The sequence below is a fragment of the Embiotoca jacksoni genome, unplaced genomic scaffold, assembly GCF_022577435.1.
Source record: "Embiotoca jacksoni isolate LCO1_2020_lvr unplaced genomic scaffold, fEmbJac1.0.p SCAF_51, whole genome shotgun sequence".
NCBI classification, from domain to species: Eukaryota; Metazoa; Chordata; class Actinopteri; family Embiotocidae; genus Embiotoca; species Embiotoca jacksoni.
This window is the reverse complement of record NW_027185405.1, coordinates 590,869-610,703: the sequence shown is the minus strand read 5'-3', so window position 1 is coordinate 610,703 and position 19,835 is coordinate 590,869. Positions and strand designations below refer to the sequence as shown.

Here is a 19,835-nt window from a genome sequence, read left to right as displayed (position 1 = left end):
GGCAGTTTTGCAATGTTTTTTTTTATTTTTGTATGTGAACTAAGAATTATTATAGTAATACATTATAATTAGAGTATCTCTATAATTTGTTAATGTTTTTACTTGTGTAGATTCTCTGAATACGTCTTCCATCACTATAACTGGGGCCGCAAATAACGATTATGTCCATTTATTGATTAATCTATCGTTTGTTTATAAGGTTTTTAGATGCCTATTGTTACCGAGGTGTTTGTTTTTTGTTGTTTTTTTAAGCAGGAAGTAATAACGAGAGCATTTCCCCATCACAACACAAGAGAGGGTGATTTTCTGCAGGGATTATTTCCAGCAGTACGAGAAACGGTATATTTCCGCGTGTTTTGTTGGTTTGTCTGGCGAGTTTTGAGTCCAAAGGGAGGCGTTTTTCTTTTTCTCTCCACCTGCCAAAAAAAAACAACCGCCGCGACAAATTCCTCTCTGCTGGCCTGGAGAAACACTCAAACGGATTTTGTTTTAATTTTAAAAAAAGAAAAAGAAAGAAAAAGCAGCAGTGGCTTTCTTCCTCCTCTCCCTTTGAGGAGCCGGGGCATTGAACCGCTCACTGCCCCGTGACAGTGATTGACGTGTGGAGGGGGTGAGGGGGGGGGAGGAGGCTCCGTCCCGGTTCTGGAGACGCGGTTCGAGCCCGCATGGTGGCGTTCACGCAGTCTGAAACCTCATCCAGACTCAGCGGAGGAACGGGAGAGATTTGGATCAGCTGCTTTTAAAGATTTCAGACCTTTTGGAGTAAAAAAAAAAAAAAAAAAAAAAAAAAAAAAAAAAAAAAAAAAAGGATCTTGAGTTGCTTCTTCGTTTTTTTTTTTTTTTTGTGAGATCTTCAGCAGAGGAAAAAAAAAATGAAACCCAAATGATGTTTAACGTTTCTATAGATGGAGGTTCATTCTCTAAGAACTTGGAGGACTTCGACTCTATCCGCAGTGTCCTCCTTTACAGGTCAGTCAAAACCGGATAACTATTCGTGCACGGAACGGATTTCTGTTTTTTTGTTGTTGTTTTCCTTATTTACTTTATTTTTTTTTTTTTACTAAACCGTAATTCGCTCGCCCACTTTGGCACTTTGCCAGAACTTCCCTGAATACCGGAGGGGATTTAAATAAACCTCGTGCAAAGTCTGTAGAGGAGGTCCAGGATCCGGGCAACAGAATAAAAGTGCAAATGTGCATTTTAACCTTCGTGCCTGTATAATGCATCCTGAAATGTCTGCAGCTCCCCGGTGCACGTTTTATATCACGATATCTGCCGGTGCACGTTTTATATCACGATATCTGTCGTATTTTGATGCATTGATGCCGTTATAATGAAGTATTGTACATTTCTTTCCTGTTACATTGGATTCATGTGTCTTGTCAGTATAATTTGAGCAGGTGCGTGGTCACGTCTGTGTTGTTGTTGTTGTTGTTTGTGCATTATTTAAAGGGATGAGAGCATCATGTAAATGTCCTACCTGGCTCGAGCCAGTGTTGTGTTAAAGCACGCGCCCTCTTGTCAATAGTTGTTTCACTTTACTGACATATATGGACCAAAAAAAAAATCTTCTTCCTAACACAATCAACCTTCAATATGCATATTTATTTTTAACTTTAAGTAGTTGTAGCCTCGACCACGGGGGGCGGGGCCTCACGAGAAATACCGTTTTTTATAAACGGACCAACTTCGACACGGCTCGGGAAAGCGTCTGCGTTGTTAGGGGCAACCTCACCGTCCACCAATCAGAGTGGGCGCGCATCAGTCACGTGTCCCACCACCACCACCACCGAGCGCGCTCGTCCACGCCCACAACATGGCGAGAAGGTACCGCTGCGCGTTTCGGTGAAACTGTCGCTTTTTGTTACGGCGCGTTTCGTGCTTGAGTGGGAAAACCAAAACCGGTTTATTTATTTTTTTATATTTATAACCGGATGGCCCTCGCGGACACCCAACGTCGTGCCGAAAAAACTCTCCCCAGCGTCCAGACGGACGAAGACGATGTGGAGCGCGACAGCGACGGTGAATCCACAACATCGAGTTTCAGCCGCTGCGACGACTCGGAGTAAGAACCCAGTCTCCATCCCTCCCTTGTGTTTTCAACCCGGGAGGTCAAACCTTCAGAAAGACTGGTGGGCTGTCCCACTGAATTCATGGATGTCCCGTCCACGTTGAACCACCGCAGGTTCCTAAAATTAAAAGAAGAAGGCGACCAAAGAAGAAGTAGCTGCCATCCTTTCTGGTCAAGCGCGTAGAGCTTTGTTTTGTCCTTTTGTTTATTTTTATTTTTAAATGCAACTCGAAGACATACTTTTACCATTTTGAACACTGAAACTCTGGGAGTCATCTCACTTTCAGGGCAGAAATACAGTAACTGATCATGTGGATGTGATGTCATTTACTGTGCTTCTTACTGAGAAAAAAAGACAAATAAACTGCTATAAAAATGATGTAATAATACTCCAGTGTAGCTTTTAAGACCAGGAAAGGACCAAGCTTAAGTTTTGTCGTCGTTGATCGTTATGAATGTACCTTCTCCTCCCCGTCTTTCACTCGCTCTGCCTTTCACACCATCTTTTCGATGCTCTTGTTTGTTTTCCCTTCAGTGACCTGGAACCAGAATGGCTGGACGACATCCAGAAGAACGGGGAGCTTTTCTACCTGGAGCTGAGCGAGGGGGAAGAGGAGGCCGCGCTGGCCCAGGCCGCCGCCGCCGCCAATCAAGGTGTGTCCACCAATCACGTTCGCTTCAGTGACAAGGAGGCAGAGATCCTCACCGAGCAAAACAAGAAGCAGCGGTGCAGTTCGCGGACGAAGGGCGAGCCGGCGCTCAAAAGGCTGGCGAGGATGCTGAGGAGGAAGAGCCGGCCGTCTCAGCGCAGAGGAGGGAAGGACGGGGGCAAAGATGGCTCGACTTCATCGCCGCCGGCGTCCATCCTGAAGAACCAGCCGGGCTCCAGGCAGGGCGTGGCCGTGCAGCAGCAGCAGCTGAAGGAAGTGTGCGTCTACCTCAACCCGAAACGTTTAGGAGGGTCGACCAGCCCTCTGTGCGACAGCGGAGGCCTGCTGGAGGCGCTGCTGGGGGTGGTGCACCGCCCGGCCTGGAGCAGAGACCCCCCAGGGATCCGACAGGAGGAACAGCTGACGGTTCACGGATTAATACCGAACACTCCCGCCATCAAATGTGGTCAAATCCTCATCGGTGAGACCGGTTTACCAGCTGTTGTGTAATGCTGCAAAATTTCAGCATAACTTTTTGTGTCAATCTTAACAGTATTTTCTTTGGAGATTTAGCAAAGATGAGTAAAGATAAACCCCTATAATGAATGGAAGAGTGTTCCAAATAAGGTCATGTACTGTAGTAGAAATATCCCACCCGAGGAGACACTTCCTGTTTGGGCCTTGACATGCATACATATCCCAGAAGGTGAGGGATGTATTTCCTCCTCGGAAGCTTGAGTTTCAGTGGAAAAGTTCACGTAGATAGAAGTAAACTACTTTTCTTGTTGTTGTGAGCCATTTGCCCCCCGAAACGGGAAAAATGCAGCTGTTGCATCCGTGATGATCGTGCATCTTAAGAAAAAAAAAGTGTAAATAATGAGTGCCACATACAACACCTGATGAAATCAAGAGGACTAATCATGTCAAGACAATACACAAACCAAGATTGGCTCAGAAAATCAGATTCATCAGGGTTTTTTTTTTTTATTCTTCTTCTTAAGGAATATACTACAAACAGCTGGGTTTGTCATACCTAATACCGGGGCTGTTTATTTATTGTTTCTTTTATTCTGCATCACGTGTCTCAACTATGAAGTAGTCCAGATCTGTTTGGGCAGAAAGAACTGGAGCCCACTGACAGATTTGAGTCATAAAAAGATGAAACAGTACTGTATGTCTTCATCCAAGGTCCAAAGTTTACCTGAGGAGGCCCTGATTCACCTGAACGTTGATCCAAGATGCTCTGAGAAACACCTGAGTAAATACGTTCATCACAGTTCTCGAAGTTCTTGTTTAGAAATGTGTCGGCTGTTTACTGGCGAGTTCTCACGGCCGACTCGAAGGCTGCTGCTATTTCCAGTCGAGTTTTTCTAGTGTGAATGAGAGTTTGTAATTGCAGCCGTGGTCCTGTACAAACGACAGTCCGTCTGTTCGAAAGTTCGGCATCTCTGAAGTGATTTCTTTTTCTGTTTTTCTTTTTTTCTTCGGGCTAATCGTTGGGCAGCTTTCACTGGCAAACGGAGGAATGCCAGTCGTGCTTCACCGCAAACGACTGCCCACATCAGTTACTGTTTAGAGAAGCTTTTATGCTCCATGCTTAAACAATTAGACCGGTTGAATACCTGAAATAGCTCTGTGACTCAGATGGCCTGCGTGCACAGGAGCAGGTGAAGCTGCCCTTTATTGGAGCTGGACGGCTAAAGTACGCAAGGTCAAAAGCTCAACACCTTATATGCTTGTAAATATAATAATACGGAGGCAAAGATTGGTGTGATTTCAGCAGTTTTCTTAAAGAAGTGGATTTGCTTGCAGTCAAAAATGAAGCACGACGCGAATCTTAAGAAGCCATTGTCATCATGTGCTTTAACTTTTAATGGTATTCATCCTCTTTCTCGTGGACGGCATCGTGTCTGCTTGTGAACCTCTGGTGAACCTGCTTTTTTATTTCCTTTACCTCAAGATGTCTGTAGCACTTTCTGTCTCTTTCCAGTTCACATCTTCGTCCTGACATCTGTGGCCAATCTATCTTTCTGTGGCCCAGTAAGGTGGTTAAACACACACCAATAGTTACTATTTTTCTATTTGACCCTTGATAAAAGTGTTTTTTTGTTTTGTTTATGCAGGCGATGTGCTTGTAGCAGTGGACGATGTGGACGTGACCTCGGAGAACATTGAGCGGGTCCTGTCCTGCATCCCCGGGCCGACGCAGGTCAGTGTGTGCACGAAGCTGCCAAATTAAGACTCGGTAATAACAGCTTGTAGTTTTTTTTTCATATTAGATTAGCTTTCTACATTTCTAAAGTAGCATTTATGCCTTCGAGCTCCCGGTTTGTCACAAACAGCAGACACGGACAGAAAGTAAATATAGACGTTAAATTGCTTTGAAATGCATCGGCTCGGCTAAGCTGCTAAAACGTGTATAGAAAGCAGAAGCCAGCGCTGTTTAACGTTAGGAAAACCCTCAATTACTGAGAAATGATCCTTTGATCTGCAGCACAAAACCCCGTAGTCTGTGCCACAGTCGTGCATTTTTATTTTTTTGTTTCACCAAAAAAACAGACCATCAAAAAGTAGGAATTTGCAAATGACAGTGTGTGCAGGGTTGATGGCGGACAAACAGGACGGCGGTGCGACTCTTTTTATTTTTTTGTATTTTTTCGGTGCCTTTAGGAAGCTGTTGTGGGATTGAAAGCTCAGCTGATTAGAAGATGTAGTCGGAAACTAAATTATATCGTAGGGGAAACGGCAGCGGGAGGTGGGGGAGTTTAGGTGGAGGGTGGGGGGCTTTTTGGAAAAATACGAGGTCCCTCAGGCACCACGATGACTCTCCAAAACTGGAAATAGACTTGTATTGCTGACAGAATGATTGTTTTGTGTGTGTGTGTGTGTGTGTGTGTGTGTGTGTGTGTGTCTGACGATGGTTTTTCTGTGTGCCAGCCCTCCCACATGGAACGTAGACAGAGCTCATTATGTTTCCGAGGGATAAATATTTGTATTAAAGTCAGTCCACCGTGCCCTTCGCTAACCCCAGATGAACTACAGTCTCTGGATCGTGTGTGTGTGTGTGTGTGTGTGTGTGTGTGTGTGTGTGTGTGTGTGTGTGTGTCTCCATCCATGAACGAGCGGTAAATGACTGACATCAACGGACTGGAATCTCAGTGAGAGCACACTCCAGTCTGACCACATCCTTTATTTTATTTTTTATGATGAGAGAAAGTGCTGCAGTTAGGCTCTGCTTTTTTTTTTTTTATAAACGTTTTCTACCCTTTTAACCACGTCTTACATAATTTGTGCATCTTAAAAATAAATTAAAGATACAGTGACAGTAAATCTATTTCAGTGTTTCTCTTATTCAGCCAGAATCACCAGTTTAAAAGGGGGACGTCACGTGGTGTTTCGCCACTGCCCGCTTCTTTCTCTAATAATACCCTTAAAAAAAAAAAAATTGTCTAAAATGGCCGGGAGCCCAGATGTAGGCGCCTGCTGGAGAGGCGGGTGGCCTGTGGTTTAGCGCTGAGAAGCCTCCGAGAGTTCTGGGAATGATCGTCGGATTAGGAAATTACAGTTTCAACATTTTTTATTTTTTGGAGCAGGTAATTTAATCTTTCCCCCCCCAAAAAACATATTTGTTAGACTCCGGATGGCGCAGCATTGAGAACAAATACAGACCTCATCTTTTTTTTTGTTTTTGGAAGACATCGACCACATCATGTCTTTTACATCTTGGAGCAGCGGACACAAAACCACTCCGGTTCGGGTCGCCTGCTCTGGGAAACGTATGTGTTCAATAAACCGCATATTTGTTCTGCATATCTTTTGCTTCAGTCAAACAGCACATCATAGTTTGAGGTGCGACCAGTGAAGCTGTGATGGTGAAAACCCTGAAGGTTTGATGGTGAATCTGAGCAGAGCCTCCGCCGTCCTTCCTGCTTCTCTTAGTTAAACAACCAAGAACTACTTCCTCCTCTTTATTGGATCCTCCAGAGTTTCATAGCATAGAAGTTAATATTGCCACTCCTCATATTAGCTTTATAACTTTTAATCAATCAATGTTCTTTATGATTTTTTGTTTGTTTTTTTGTACCGTTTGTTTGGACAATGCCAGGTGAGATTACTTTTTTTATTTTTTATATTTGAGCAGCACCTGGTTCAGAGTACACAAAGAACCTGAGTTGAAAACGTTGGACTCAACATTTGAACTTTTAGTTGCCTGGTTACAGCCAATGGAAACCATTGGATTTTTTTTATTTTTTTTTTTTAATTTTTTTTCATATTTGGACAAGAAATATGGTTTTAAATCACTTGCCAGACATTTTTTTTCTGTAGAGCTCTGTACATATTGGCATGATGCCTCCACACAGTGGGATGTCAGAGGTTTGAACAAGACAGGCTCTCCAGCTGTCTCTCTCTCCGAGGAACCTCCTGAAAGTAGGAGTGCACTTATTTAATCAATGGTGCTGGTCTGTTTTCTTTTTTCTTTGAATTATAGAAATGACAATAATAATTGTCTTTTATTCGTCATTTGTTTGAGCGTGTCATCTTTATCTGTAGGCGGTGATTTAATTGGGATCAAATGTTTGCTTTGAAAATATCAGTGAAATTAAAGTTGAGTTGATTTAGTGGAGGTCACTTACTGATTGAAGGTCAACTTGTATTTCATTCATGTCTCATAACCAGTCCAGTGACCGGGTCTTAAACACGTCGTATTAACCAGCTGATCTTTCTCACATCTGGACGTTCAGATCTGCGTGAATTAGCGTCAGCGTAGCTCTGCAGCGCTGACAGGGTTCAGCTCCGAGTCAACACGGTGTGTGAACAGGTATGACATCACAGCACGGTCCATATTGTGCACCTTCAGCACAAACCGAGTCCGTGCGGCCTTTCATCGGACGTCGTTTGACTGTATTTCTAATGTGCGCGTGACATTCAAAGGGAATGACATTTGGATAAATCTGGGGTGGAGTTTTGATTGACTGAAAACAAAAGAGATCTTCATGAATACAAATCTCCGGTCCTGTGATTGTGATTGAACTTCATCCAGACTCAAACTCCACAATATCCTGATCTTTGAGGTCGCTATTATCGGATTTTGACTGAAGATTTGAAGCGAAGGTCTGCCAAATTGTTTTAACAGAGACACCGCGGCGCTGCAGTGTTTCGTCCGTCTGTGCATCTTGAACACGTGTGTTTCCGTGTGCGTGATGGTCAAATTTCCATGCGGCTCGTTTCCACTGCGATTTGCCGGTGAGTGACACTGTAAAATGAAAGGCCGCGGATGGAAAGTAAAACTGCTGGCTGAATGAGAGAAGATAGGCCGTCTGTTGTCTTGACACTGTTTCTTCAGCTCGCTGTGGTCTGGTTTTAATTTAGTCACACACACACACACACACACACACACACACACCGCTGCTATTTGTTATGCTGCGGTTAGCTCGAGATGTTGGAGCCACTTTCTCTCTGACGGTCGCCCTCCTGCTGTTCACGTTTTCTCCTCAGTGAATGTGTAATGATTGAAGCTTTTCTGCCTGTTGGAAGCGTGGCACGCTCGCACACCTCTGTTTTCCTAAAACAGACACGAGCACTTTTAATAATCCCTCGGCACGTTTATTCGTGTGGAGCCAGAATCTTTAAAAATGAATGAAACCTCTGCGAGGGACTGGTCGGCTGGCTAATGCAATGACACTTACAAAATCTGGTTTTCTTTTTTCTTGTTCCCATTTTCTGTTTTCCTTTATGTATATATTTTTTCTTCTCACTACTTATCCCTTTGGTTTTTTTCTTTCATTCCTTCGTTCCTTGATCATTTTATCTTTTTTAAACTGTCTCTCCACCCTTTCCCCTCTAATTTTCCGTGTCTCTTCCCGTCACCGTCCTCCAGGTGAGGCTGACCGTGGAGACGGCGGCTCCGGTGGACAGAAGCGGCACCGCCGACGCTTCATCGACCCGTAAGACGAAGGGCTCTCCGCCGGTCAGCCAGCTGGTGCGCTTGCTGTGGGGGGAGGACACGGCCGAACTGCAGATGTCCATAGGACACATCCCACATATTGTCATGTACCTGTCACTTAAACTGGACTCGGCATCGCCGCTGGAGGAGGTCAGTTTGAATAACATGTATTTTACACTGAAAGCTCTTCACAGCATTTCAGGTTTCACCAGGAAGTAACGAAGATATTTATTGAGGAAAAAAGCCAGAAGTTCAAGGTTTTAATTCAGATATCATCTTATGCCTGCTCGGAAAATGTCTGAAGTAATCAGGTCCAAGGAACCATCACATGAGCTGAAAGGGCTCCAGTTTAACAACAGCACAGACCACGATGTTGGTGGCTCCATGATTTCTTTGTGCAATACCACCAGAATATAATACTCAGGAGGCCGAAGGCATTGTGCTGTTCTTTGTCATTTACTGCTTGGAGCTCTGATTGGTTCACTTTTGGAGAACCGATATGTTGTCGTCGAGTTGATGTGATGTGAATCAACAACATTTTTGTATTTTTTGTATATTTTTATGTCGGTTTAAGTCATACAACTTTTCATCATACATTACCGTCTCGAGCTCTCCCTGGATGACCTCCTTCACAAAAGTGGTGAATAAAACCGAAGCCGCGTCGCCAATCCAGTTCATTTTGAACTTGGAACTAAGAGTTGTGAAAGAAAACACCAAGTTTGCCTTAAAAGAGGAGAGTCTATTTGACCAATCAGTGAGGTTCAAGGCTGCAAACTCCTCCACAATTACCCCGGGGCCGTGGAAAAGTACTGTGACTAAAGGCAGGAGCTGTGGCCTGACAGCTCCATTTAGATTCTGGGTCTTCCAATTAAAATAAAAGTAAAGTTCCTGAGTTCCAGAAGACGGTCCTGGAGGTACTCCAGTGGAAACAGGCTGTTAATTAAAGAGCAGTGTGACAGTCAGGCATGGAGTGGACGCTGAGAGTTGACAAAACTTAAAATATTGCTGATAGAGTTACCATCAATTTAAAAAAAAAAATAAAAAAAAAGCAGCATGAGGGGAGCATAAAGGTTGATATTCAAACCCTGGATGAGCACACGCTTTTCCATCCTTTTGGAAAAGGAATTGGTCTCGAGGAAACCTGATCGTCACTTTGTGGTTAAAGGCAGCCGTGACTCCGAGGAACCCCATCAAACTCCATTTAACACGCTGAACTACACTGAACAGACGGATTTGATCGCCTATATTCTGACACCGTGCATCCTGATGATTGAGGTGTTAAGAATGACCTTAGTTGTGTCAGAAATCTCCGGGTCCAGGAGGGTGGAAAGGTTTCTCTGATGCGAGTCAGAAAACTGCTGCTCTGGACGGCTTCCAAACACCCGCCGGGGGCTACGAACAAAAAACGGAGAGAAAGAGGAGGGAAGTCGAAAGCGTTCCCATCAAATGACGATCTGTCATTTTAATGCTGTGAGCTTTATTCTCTACAATTACATTTCCTTTTTTAATTGGATCCACGTGCACTGTTATGTATCCCACAAGGCAGCACACAGCTCACTTGTAGTGAAGTGTTATTCCCAAAAGTCTTTTTTCTCCTTGCTGCGCTCATTTGCTGACTGACACCTCCACCACTGTAATCACACGTTCCCTGCGGACGGCTTTTTTGGCAGGTTGGTGTTTTTCTTTATGGTTGCTCTTCACTGCTCTGCAGTTTCCTTATTGTGTATCTCCATGCCAGATTTTTTATTTTTTATTTCCTGACCTAACTGGAGATAGACAGATAGAGGTTGACTGGAGCCACATCAGCCAGCGGTTAATTTTCTAAATGACATATCTGTGCGAGAACCCGCTAAACTCGGACTTTGATTTTTTTAGTCCTTCGATTGCAGGTTAGCAGAAGTTGGAGGTTTCGCGGTGGTGTTTTTTTTTGTTTTTAGCCGTGTGATGATTTTGTGACGGGAGCTTCTTTTTTTCCCCCCCTTTTTTTTACTCCTGTATTTACAGAGGAGACATAGCTGAAGGGTCTTACTGTGTTGGTGGTTCTTCAGCAAAAAGAACTTCAGCAGCCTCTCTGAGCTCGGTTTTGGCCCCGAGGTGAATATGTTCCATAGGCAGTCGTTTGTGTCTTTGTTCTGGTTGCCAAGGCTTCAAGAGGACCGTGCATTCAAGGTTTTTATCCCCTCACCCTCCTCTCCGGCCTCCGATCCTCTCAGAGGCTCAACTCCGAACCCTTCAAAGTTACCAGCACGCTTGGAGGAATACTAATATCACAAACAACACACTGGGTCACTCCTTTTTTTCTCTTGTGCAGTTTTTTTCTGCTTTCTCTGCAACATTTAATCCTTTAGATTCCCCAATTTCAGAAATAAGAGTTGGGACTACCTCATTGGATAATTACCAACATAATCACCATAGAGTTTGGTGAAATGAGTTAAAAATGAACAGTGCGTAAGCATTTCCCTCCGCGCAGATGATGGTTGAATTCCTGTATTTCCTGAATGTGCTTTCGCTGCTCACTGGAAAGTCAGACATGTGAAATATTTTAGTGACATTCATCTTCCAAGTGACATTTTTTTGTTTGTTCCAGTGAAGGATCGATTGCACAGAAAGTTCAGTTGGCAGAACAAACATCCATCCGGCTCATCCATTCATTCTCCTTTTCTGTCCATAATTTAGGAGACATAAATTTTGGTGACTGTTACATCCAAGAACAGATATTTCACATTTTTATGCAACATTTTTCTGTTGATAGGCAGACCAGAGATTTTTCCTCTGTGCTGCATGTGTAATTTTCGTGACACAGAGCAACGCTTAAGCCAGAAATTCTGAACTACGCTGTGTACAGGAGGAAATATTGTACCAGTACCCGGTGTCTGAAGCATCCAGCCAGCTGAAAGGAGTGAGGGGGATCTTTCTCACTCTGTGCGACATGCTGGAGAACGTCACAGGGGGGCAGATCGTCAGGTAGGAAAACGGCTTGAAAAAAAAAGATGATGGGAAAAGATTATATTTTTTCTTAATCACCAATATCTAACTGTAAAATAAACTTCAAAATAGACTATATGTATTTAACCATCAATATTCGACAGGACCTTCTAAATATCAAACAAAAGTGGTGTATTTGGATTGCGGACATTTTCAGTGTTTGGAGTAACGCATTACTGTAATTTCCCTACTTTTGGTGGTGAACAGTAATGTAACAAACTGCTTTTGCAAATGAAATAACAATAGAACAACAACTGGAATTTAAGGCTTATTTCTGGACTTTTTTTCATATTTTGGACGATTATGCTATAGTATGACTTTTTTTTTTCATATTTTGTACGACATGCTATAAGTATGACTTTCGTTCATTTTTATGTAAGCCAGCTCGTTGGTGCAGTTGTCAGCGTTGTCGTCTCGCAGTCTGAAGGTCCCAGGTTCGATTCCAGCCTGGGACTTTCGATGTGGAATTTGCATGTTCCTGCGTAAATAATAACCTTAAAAGTAAAATATGTCGTCCTTAATATGGATGACTAAGTTATGCATGTAGTCTATAATCTAAAATCAATGTCATGCAATGTAATCATACATGTAATTGTGACAAAGAGTCACACTATAAGCAAGAACATGCAATCCACCACAAACAAAGTTCCAGAGCCCCATCGAACCCAGAACCTCCAGATAGTGAGACCACAACGCTGGCTTACAACTGTATCAATGTGATGACTTTAGGGCTTGGTTGTCTGACTTATATGATTTATAAACACATCATTGAAAATAACACTGCGGTGCAGTGGTTAGTGTTGTTGCCTCCCAGTCAGAAGGTCCCAGGTTCGATTCTTGCCGTTGAGAGGGCTTTTCATCTGAGATGTTACTGTCATCCTTCCAGGGCCAGTATTGAACCTGGAACCTTCTGAGTGGGAGTCAACGATGCTAACCAGTGCACCGTTGATCTGTCTTCAATAAGAAGTTTAAATGTCATATTAGTAGGACGAGCAGGCAATAAGATGTTTTGTAAAACACACAAAATCTCCCTCACCTGGTATCGAACCAGGAACCTTTTGGCTGTGAGGCAACACTGCTAACCACTGCACCATCTCACCACACAGACACTAATGGTTTTTTTGCATTTTGTGGGACATATAGTATGACTTATTTTTACACAACACACAAAAGCAGTCTGCCTCGGTATCAAACCCAGAACCTTTTGACTGTGAGGCAACAGTGCTAACCACTGCACCATCTTACCACACCTACACTACTGTTTTTTATGGATTTTGTAGGGCATACTATAGTATGACTTTTTTTCATATTTTGGACGACATGCTACAGTTTGACATTTTTTTCATATTTTAGATGACATGCTATAGTATGACTTTTTTTTCATATTTTGGACGACATACTATAGTATGACTTTTTTTTCATATTTTGGACGACATACTATAGTATGACTTTTTTGCACAACACACCCTCACTGGGGATTAAACCCAGAACCTTGGTACTATGAGGCTACATTGGTAACCACCGCCTCCGCATAACTTAGTCGTCCATATTAAGGATGACATACTTTACTTTTAGGTTATTATTTATGCAGGAACATTCAAATTCCACTTTGAAAGTCGAACCTGGGACCTTTAGACTGCGAGACGACAACGCTGACAACTGCACCAATGAGCTGGCTTACATAAAAATGAACGAAAGTCATACTTATAGCATGTCGTACAAAATATGCAACAAAAAAAGTAATACTCCAAATACTTGACTTTTGATTATGAACATAGTTCACACTTTTAAAAGAAAAAGAGCTGGAATACATTTTTGGCATTTGGGAACACTATAGGATGTGTAGAAATGAAGTTATTTCCTCTTTTTCTGTGCAGTTTGTCCTTCAACCTTCGCATTCACAAACTGACCTCTCCGATACCTTCTTCCATTGTTTCGTTCCCGTTCAGCTCGTCTCTCCTGCTCGGGAAACATCTGGTACACGTTGGCTACTGGAAGGAAAGCAGCAACCTGCTGGTCATCGGTCTTCCTGCCGAGAGGTGGGAGGAGGCAGCATCAAACACACATGCTACACATCTCAAGAATCAAATACACATATATTACATAAGAAGAGCTGATTCCAATGTGGCAGGTATTAAAAAAAAAAAATCAGACTGCAGATTATCAGGACATCATTTTTGAAAATCAGAGCTTGTGACACCGGCGTGGTGATAAATCTTCAGAGCTCCAGAAATGAAGTGTTTTTTATAGAAGAGGAAATATTTCAGAGCATGATCTGTAAAAACAATTGGAAAGGAGGGTTCCTCAGTTTAACTTTACCATGTGCTTCTCTTTGTCCTTTGTTGCCTCTTTAAGGAGCATGTGGTTGTAAAATGAGTTCTTGAGATGAGTCATACCACCCATCTTTTAATTTTGAGCTGCCAGGTCAGCTCAATCGTCTCGATAGAAAATGGATGATGGATTTAAGAAGAAAAAAGCACGAACACATCAAATGTTTGATGTCCGTTAGCCTTAATACTCGATAAGCAGCAGATTGATTAGGATGTTTGTTTGACGTGTCCCTGCAGGGTTCCTCTGCTCTATCTGCAGACGGTGGTGGGAGACGTGGTGCGGACACTGAAAGTGATGTACGGCTCCTTGGACAGGTCGGTCAAACGTCCTCTTTCTTTACCTATACACAATGCCAACTACGCTGAAATAAAAGCAATGATCTCTGTCGTTTCCTGCTCTTAGATAACTCTCCCTTCTGTTTCTCTTGTCCTGATATGTAATCACTCTCCCGTGGTTCTTTTATTTCACCACTTCATGACCCTTCTGTCATCGTGCCCTCTTTCTGTCCGCAGAGCGTTCTCTAAGGTGGAAAACTCTGCCAGGTTGGACCATTTCTTCTGCCTGTTCTTCCAGCAGCTCATCCAGCCTGCTCGTCTGAGGGAAGGTTCGCCGGCGCCCGACGTCTCGGGGACGCTCTTCCTGGACGGACTGCCGGCGGTCCGGTGGCTCACGCTGCCTCCAGAAATCAAGGTGCGTTTCTGTGTCTGTGAATGCAGACCGGTACAAGTTTTCTTTCATTACTGCAGCTCAGGTGCCCTCTTGTGTTCATTGTTAAAATGTGAAGATCATTCACAGACACCTGCTGGACTGAAAACAGAAGAAACTTTAATGGTGATAATGGATCATTTTCAGGAGCAAAGAGCATTACAGCACAATAAAAAAAATTACATAGAAACCGAAACATGCGGCAGCTTCGGTGCGATTAAGTTTATTTTTCTGCGTTCTTTCGTCCACAGATGGAGGTGGATACTGTTCTCTCTGATTTCGAGTCTTCTGATTTTGGAGAAATGGTGAGAAACATGATTTAGCAAAAACAAACAGTAGATTTTCCAACTTTACACTCTGATCTGTCTTAACACTCATCGTGCTGTTATGGTCGGTGTTTAAAGGGGCCACAGAGTCGCCTCAGGGGTCCTTGATGTGAACGTTAGCCTATTTTTAGAGGTGTGTATTTTTAATGAGAAGCTAATAGGATCCAGTTTGTCCTTTGCACAACTGATTAAAGACGGATTATTGATGCTGGCAAACATCAACAAGTGAAGTAGAGTTTTAAAATTATTATCCTGCAGAACAACGTTACAAAAAGGGGGACTTGACTGATTTATCATTGAACTGCAATTGTATTGATTTTTATTTTAATAGAAAAAGTATCAAATTGAATGAAATCCCCTAAGTTCACTGTTAAGTTCCCCTTCCCATCTGCTGCCTGCGTCTTTGTTTACTTTCTTATATTTTTAAGCGTCTTCATTTCTTATGTGTTACAGTCTGAGGACTTCTTCGGCCTGAGGCGTCTGTACGTCATCCTCGGCTCCTGTTTGTTCTACAAGGTGGGCGTCCGAGTCCAAAACCAAACACAAAACTATTGATGCGACGAGGCCGCTCGCGCCCGCCGCAGTGTGTGCGGCGCGAGCGGCCTCGTCGCATCAATAGTGCGACGGTCCAAATGTCAACAAGTGACTGTATGCAGAAGATGACCTTTCAGACCAGATGACAGCACAACACATCATCGACCTAATTACTCTGTTGAATTATTAACGAGAGGGTGGTGGGAAGGGGGGGGGGGACTGTGTTGCATCGTTTCAAGCTGCTCACACTGAATCGTCCGCTCCCAGTCCTACCTGATCGCCAACCACCTGCCGAAGGAGGACCTGCTGGACGTGTGTCTGTACTGCCAGCACTACTGCCTGCTGCCGCTGGCCTCGGAGCAGCGAGTGGGTCAGCTGGTCATCTGGAGGGAGGTGTTTCCCCAGCAGAGAGCCAACGGAGGCGGCGGCGGGGCGCCGGGCTTCAACCAGCCGCAAGCACGGCACTTCCTGCTCATAGTGGGGCTGGTAAGGAGCAAAAATCCAGAGCGTGTTCGTTGATATTTCTCTTTAGCAGTAGAAAGTTATTCAAGATTTGTATCCTCTTATTTGGTTTGTGTAGGCGCTTTAAAAAAAGTTCATGGTGTTCGATTTTGTTCAAATTATCCAAATAACTAAATTGATTAGAGACACCAGAGGTCAACGTTGAACGTTGAAAAAAAAAAAAGACGTCTTTTCAGTGTCCATGGTGACTCTGAACTTTGGCTCAGCTGTTCAGATTTAGGAGGTCAAAGGTCAAAAGGGAACATTTGTGAAAACATCTCAAGAAATTCCCCTCCAGGCGTTCCTGAAATATCGCGGTCAATGACCACGGGTAAGTATGAGGCGATGGTGACCTTTGACCTTGATGATGAAAATCTCACCAGTTCAACGTTAGCACCAAGTGAATGTTGTGAATTGAAAAAAAAAATTCGCTGGAGCCGTTCTCGAGAACGGGACGGATGGACGGACGAGGGGGAACTGAGGTCACAGTGACCTTGAACTTTGACCTTTCACCACCAAACTCTTAATCCGTTTATTCTTCAGCCTGTACATTAACCTTGTTGTCATCCATGTGCACGTCGTCTGCTCTCTCCACCCCAGAGACACTTCATGCAGTGTGTGCTGCTGGAGGCCGGCGGCTGTGCTTCGCCGGCGTCGGGCTCTCCGGGACCCGACTGTGTGTACGTGGACCAGGTGGGCTGTGTTGAGATCCCTCTGCAGCCATGACAACCACAACTGTCGATCACCACAACATGATCTAACCCTCTGCGGTTCCTCTGGCTCCAGGTGAAAGCCACCCTGCTGCAGCTGGAGGTGTTGGAGGCCGGTATCGAGGAGCGTCTGAACGCCCCGCCGGCTCCCTGCCTGTCCTGCGCCGACTGGTTCCTCCCAGCCGGCACGGCCCGCGACCGCCTCGACAGCCTGGCCTCCTCCTCCCCCGTCTTCAGCAAGCTCGCCGGCGCCGTCAAGGGCTCCTCGTCGGGGTCGAGGGGCCGCAGCCTGTTCGGGGAGAAGTCGCGGAGGTCCAGCCCACAGAGGAGCCTGTCGGACAGCGGGAGCGAGGGGCAGACGGAGGGGTCCGGTTCATCGGTGGCGCCGGGCTTCAGTCCGCACTCGACCCCGGACTCGGCGAGGAAGCTGGGGGGCCGGCGGGACTCGCTGGCGTCCGGAGGGTCCGACGGGAGCGGAGGCAGCGGAGGCCTCTTCAAGGTACAGATGTGCTTAACGTTCGGTCCTGTTCGTAAATCATGTCGTCGGTGGACAACACAGAACAGCAATGAAGAACCATTTGGATCCTGGTGCAAATCTACTGCGATCACCAGACATTTTTTTGAAGCAAATTTGTAATTAATTTTCCAATAAAGCTGCACTTAAGTAATAGATCAATAAAAAAAATATCAAAAGTCAGTTTCTGTGCATATTCTGATGCATCTTTAGCAACACTGCGTGTCCAGGAGGTTGTTTAAACGGACTTCATCTTATTTCCAGACGCGTGTAACTTCAGGATGAAACAATTTTCTGTCCACTGATTGAGAAAAAAAAGATTTAAATTAGTTTCCCGATCAAAACTAAAAACTGAGGGGTTTATCTGTTCTCCATGAACCGGATGCACATAAAGAAACTCAAAGCATGTTGCTAGAAAATTAAACAAAAATGAAAATTATAGTTAGGTTGCATGTTTTATGGTGAAAAATGTATTGTGAGAATTTTCTCACTTGTACCACTAAAGCTCCTTAAAAGCAGCTTGTACGCAGTCTTTTGATATTCAAATGCAAATTTTTTTTTTTCCGTCTTTCACATCAGGTACCGAAGATGAAGCACCCGAACCCGTTCTACCTCGGCACCCTGAGGAAGACTCTGACGGAGAGGGAGACGGAGGAGATGTACAACACCATGAAGTGAGCGATGAAGGAAACAATCCAACGTCGGTCGGTGTAAAAAACCCACCAGACCCACGTGTAGATCTGACCCGTTGTCCCGTTGTCCCGGTGACAGGCTGACGTGCGGCGCGGAGAACACCTTGTTCCACTACGTCCTGATGGAGACGGTGCAGGGCATCTTCATCGCGCCCACCCACAGAGAGGTGGCTCAGCTCAGCGGCTCCATCCACCCGCAGCTCATACGCAACTTCCACCACTGCTGCCTCTCCATCCGGGCCGCCTTCCAGCAGAGTCTGCCGGCCCGGGTGAGACACGACTACTCGCTACAGGCGAGGGATTAAAGCCACCTGAAGTCAGAAACATAAAGTCCAGACCAGGAAAGCATCAATGAAGTGTGTTAGCAAATGTTACAAAAGATTTATTGATGTTTGTTTAAATTTTAGCTGACAAGTCAAAAACAGAAATTGCAGCACAAAACTGAAGATTTCACCAGAAGCGTGTTTCCTTTCTAACGTGTCGTACCTGCTTTAATCCGCCGAGTGATTGTTTTTGCCGTGATCTTCGTCTCCTGCAGGGCCGCCGTGCAGCCGACAGGCCTCAGAGCGGCTGCTGGGCTCTGGGTCCGGTCAAAGAACACGGGGTTCTGTTTCAGTGTAAACCGGAGAACTGGACCGACCAGAGGAAACCGGCTCCCACCATGACCTACTGGGTCATCGGGTACGTCGGCGCACACAAACTTTTTATTTGTTTCAAATTGATCAAGATCAGGAGGTTCAGTTGTTCACCTGAAGAAGCTCCACAAATGGAGAAAACGGCTGTTAAAAGTCGGATCAGAGGGTTTCGTCTCCAGTAAAATCCTCCTCGTCATTAAATTGGATTCTGTAGCAGCAAAAGGAGGATCCAACTGCAGTGATGAATATCAGCAGAGGACACGGTGAACTCTGAGCTGCTTTATCTGTGTGTCCTCTCCGAGATGGACCTGCTCCCATTGAAGGAAAGAACCAGTTTTCTCTTCAATCTACTGAAATGAATAGGAAGCATTGTACGGTGTGTTCACTGAGAACAGGAGGAGGAGGAGGAGGAGGAGGAGGAGGAGGAGGAAGGGGGGAACTCTCCACGGCGAAGCAGCTGATGTTACTGTAATCGTCTAGAACTGGGAGCCTTTGCAGGATAAACACAAAGAGCAGCAGGATCCGGGACGGGGAGAGAAGAGGAGGATCATGGGAGAACAGGAGTTGTTTTTGTCAATATGTGCAAAGCTTTCTTTGAACTTTTTCATCGGAGGTCTTCTGTTTTCTCCTTTTTAAAAAAAAAAAAATGAGCGGCAGCCTCATTTCTCACGTGCCGCCGTCCTTCTCTTGGGTCTTGCAGGCGGATGCTGCTGGAGCCCGTCCCTCAGGAGTTCTACGTGTGCTTCCACGACTCGGTGGCGGAGGTTCCCGTCGAGATGGCCTTCAGGCTCTCCTTCGGTTTGGCTCTGTGACGCGTCTCATCGGATCGGCGGCAGAACGAAGCGTCGGCCACATTCTCAGGAAAACACTACGAAACTGTGACGCTCGTCGGAAGCATCTGAGGGCGGGAAACTCCCAACGGGGGACCAGATGATTTGTCGTTCAGCATATATATATATATATATATATACACGTATGTGTGTGTGAGCATGAAAAGCCACTCAGTCCCTGAATACCTCAGACGTGATGACGTAAAGCAGACAAAGACCCTCCAGTGAGAGCAGCTGCTGAAACGTTTAAGCTGGACCAGTAAAATAAGGTTGTATTGATATTTTCACACATTGTATGCAGTGACGCTAAATAATTCTTTGTTACTTAATTTAAACTGTGTACAGTTTTGTATGAAAAAGGCCTCATAAATGAACATTATTTGACAATAAAAAAAAAAAAAGCAAAA

General features: G+C 44.6%; 1 protein-coding gene across 2 annotated transcripts; it reads left to right on the top strand.

Annotated features, from left to right (window-relative positions):
• Nucleotides 1–14: 14 nt before the first annotated feature.
• Nucleotides 15–19,823, top strand: intu (inturned planar cell polarity protein). 2 transcript variants are annotated; one of them, XM_069172128.1, is made up of 17 exons: nt 15–969; nt 2,607–3,202; nt 4,845–4,930; nt 8,600–8,815; nt 11,511–11,629; nt 13,600–13,689; nt 14,218–14,295; nt 14,494–14,671; nt 14,938–14,991; nt 15,466–15,528; nt 15,814–16,032; nt 16,648–16,740; nt 16,834–17,256; nt 17,851–17,945; nt 18,043–18,232; nt 18,502–18,644; nt 19,299–19,823. In XM_069172128.1, exons 1-17 carry the CDS (start codon nt 884–886, stop codon nt 19,408–19,410), a joined length of 2,841 nt encoding a protein of 946 aa, XP_069028229.1. In that variant the 5' UTR covers nt 15–883; the 3' UTR covers nt 19,411–19,823. The 2 variants fall into 2 exon arrangements, with proteins under 2 accessions (XP_069028229.1, XP_069028228.1); XM_069172127.1 differs by lacking the exon at nt 15–969 and adding an exon at nt 1,827–2,065.
• Nucleotides 19,824–19,835: the final 12 nt, after the last annotated feature.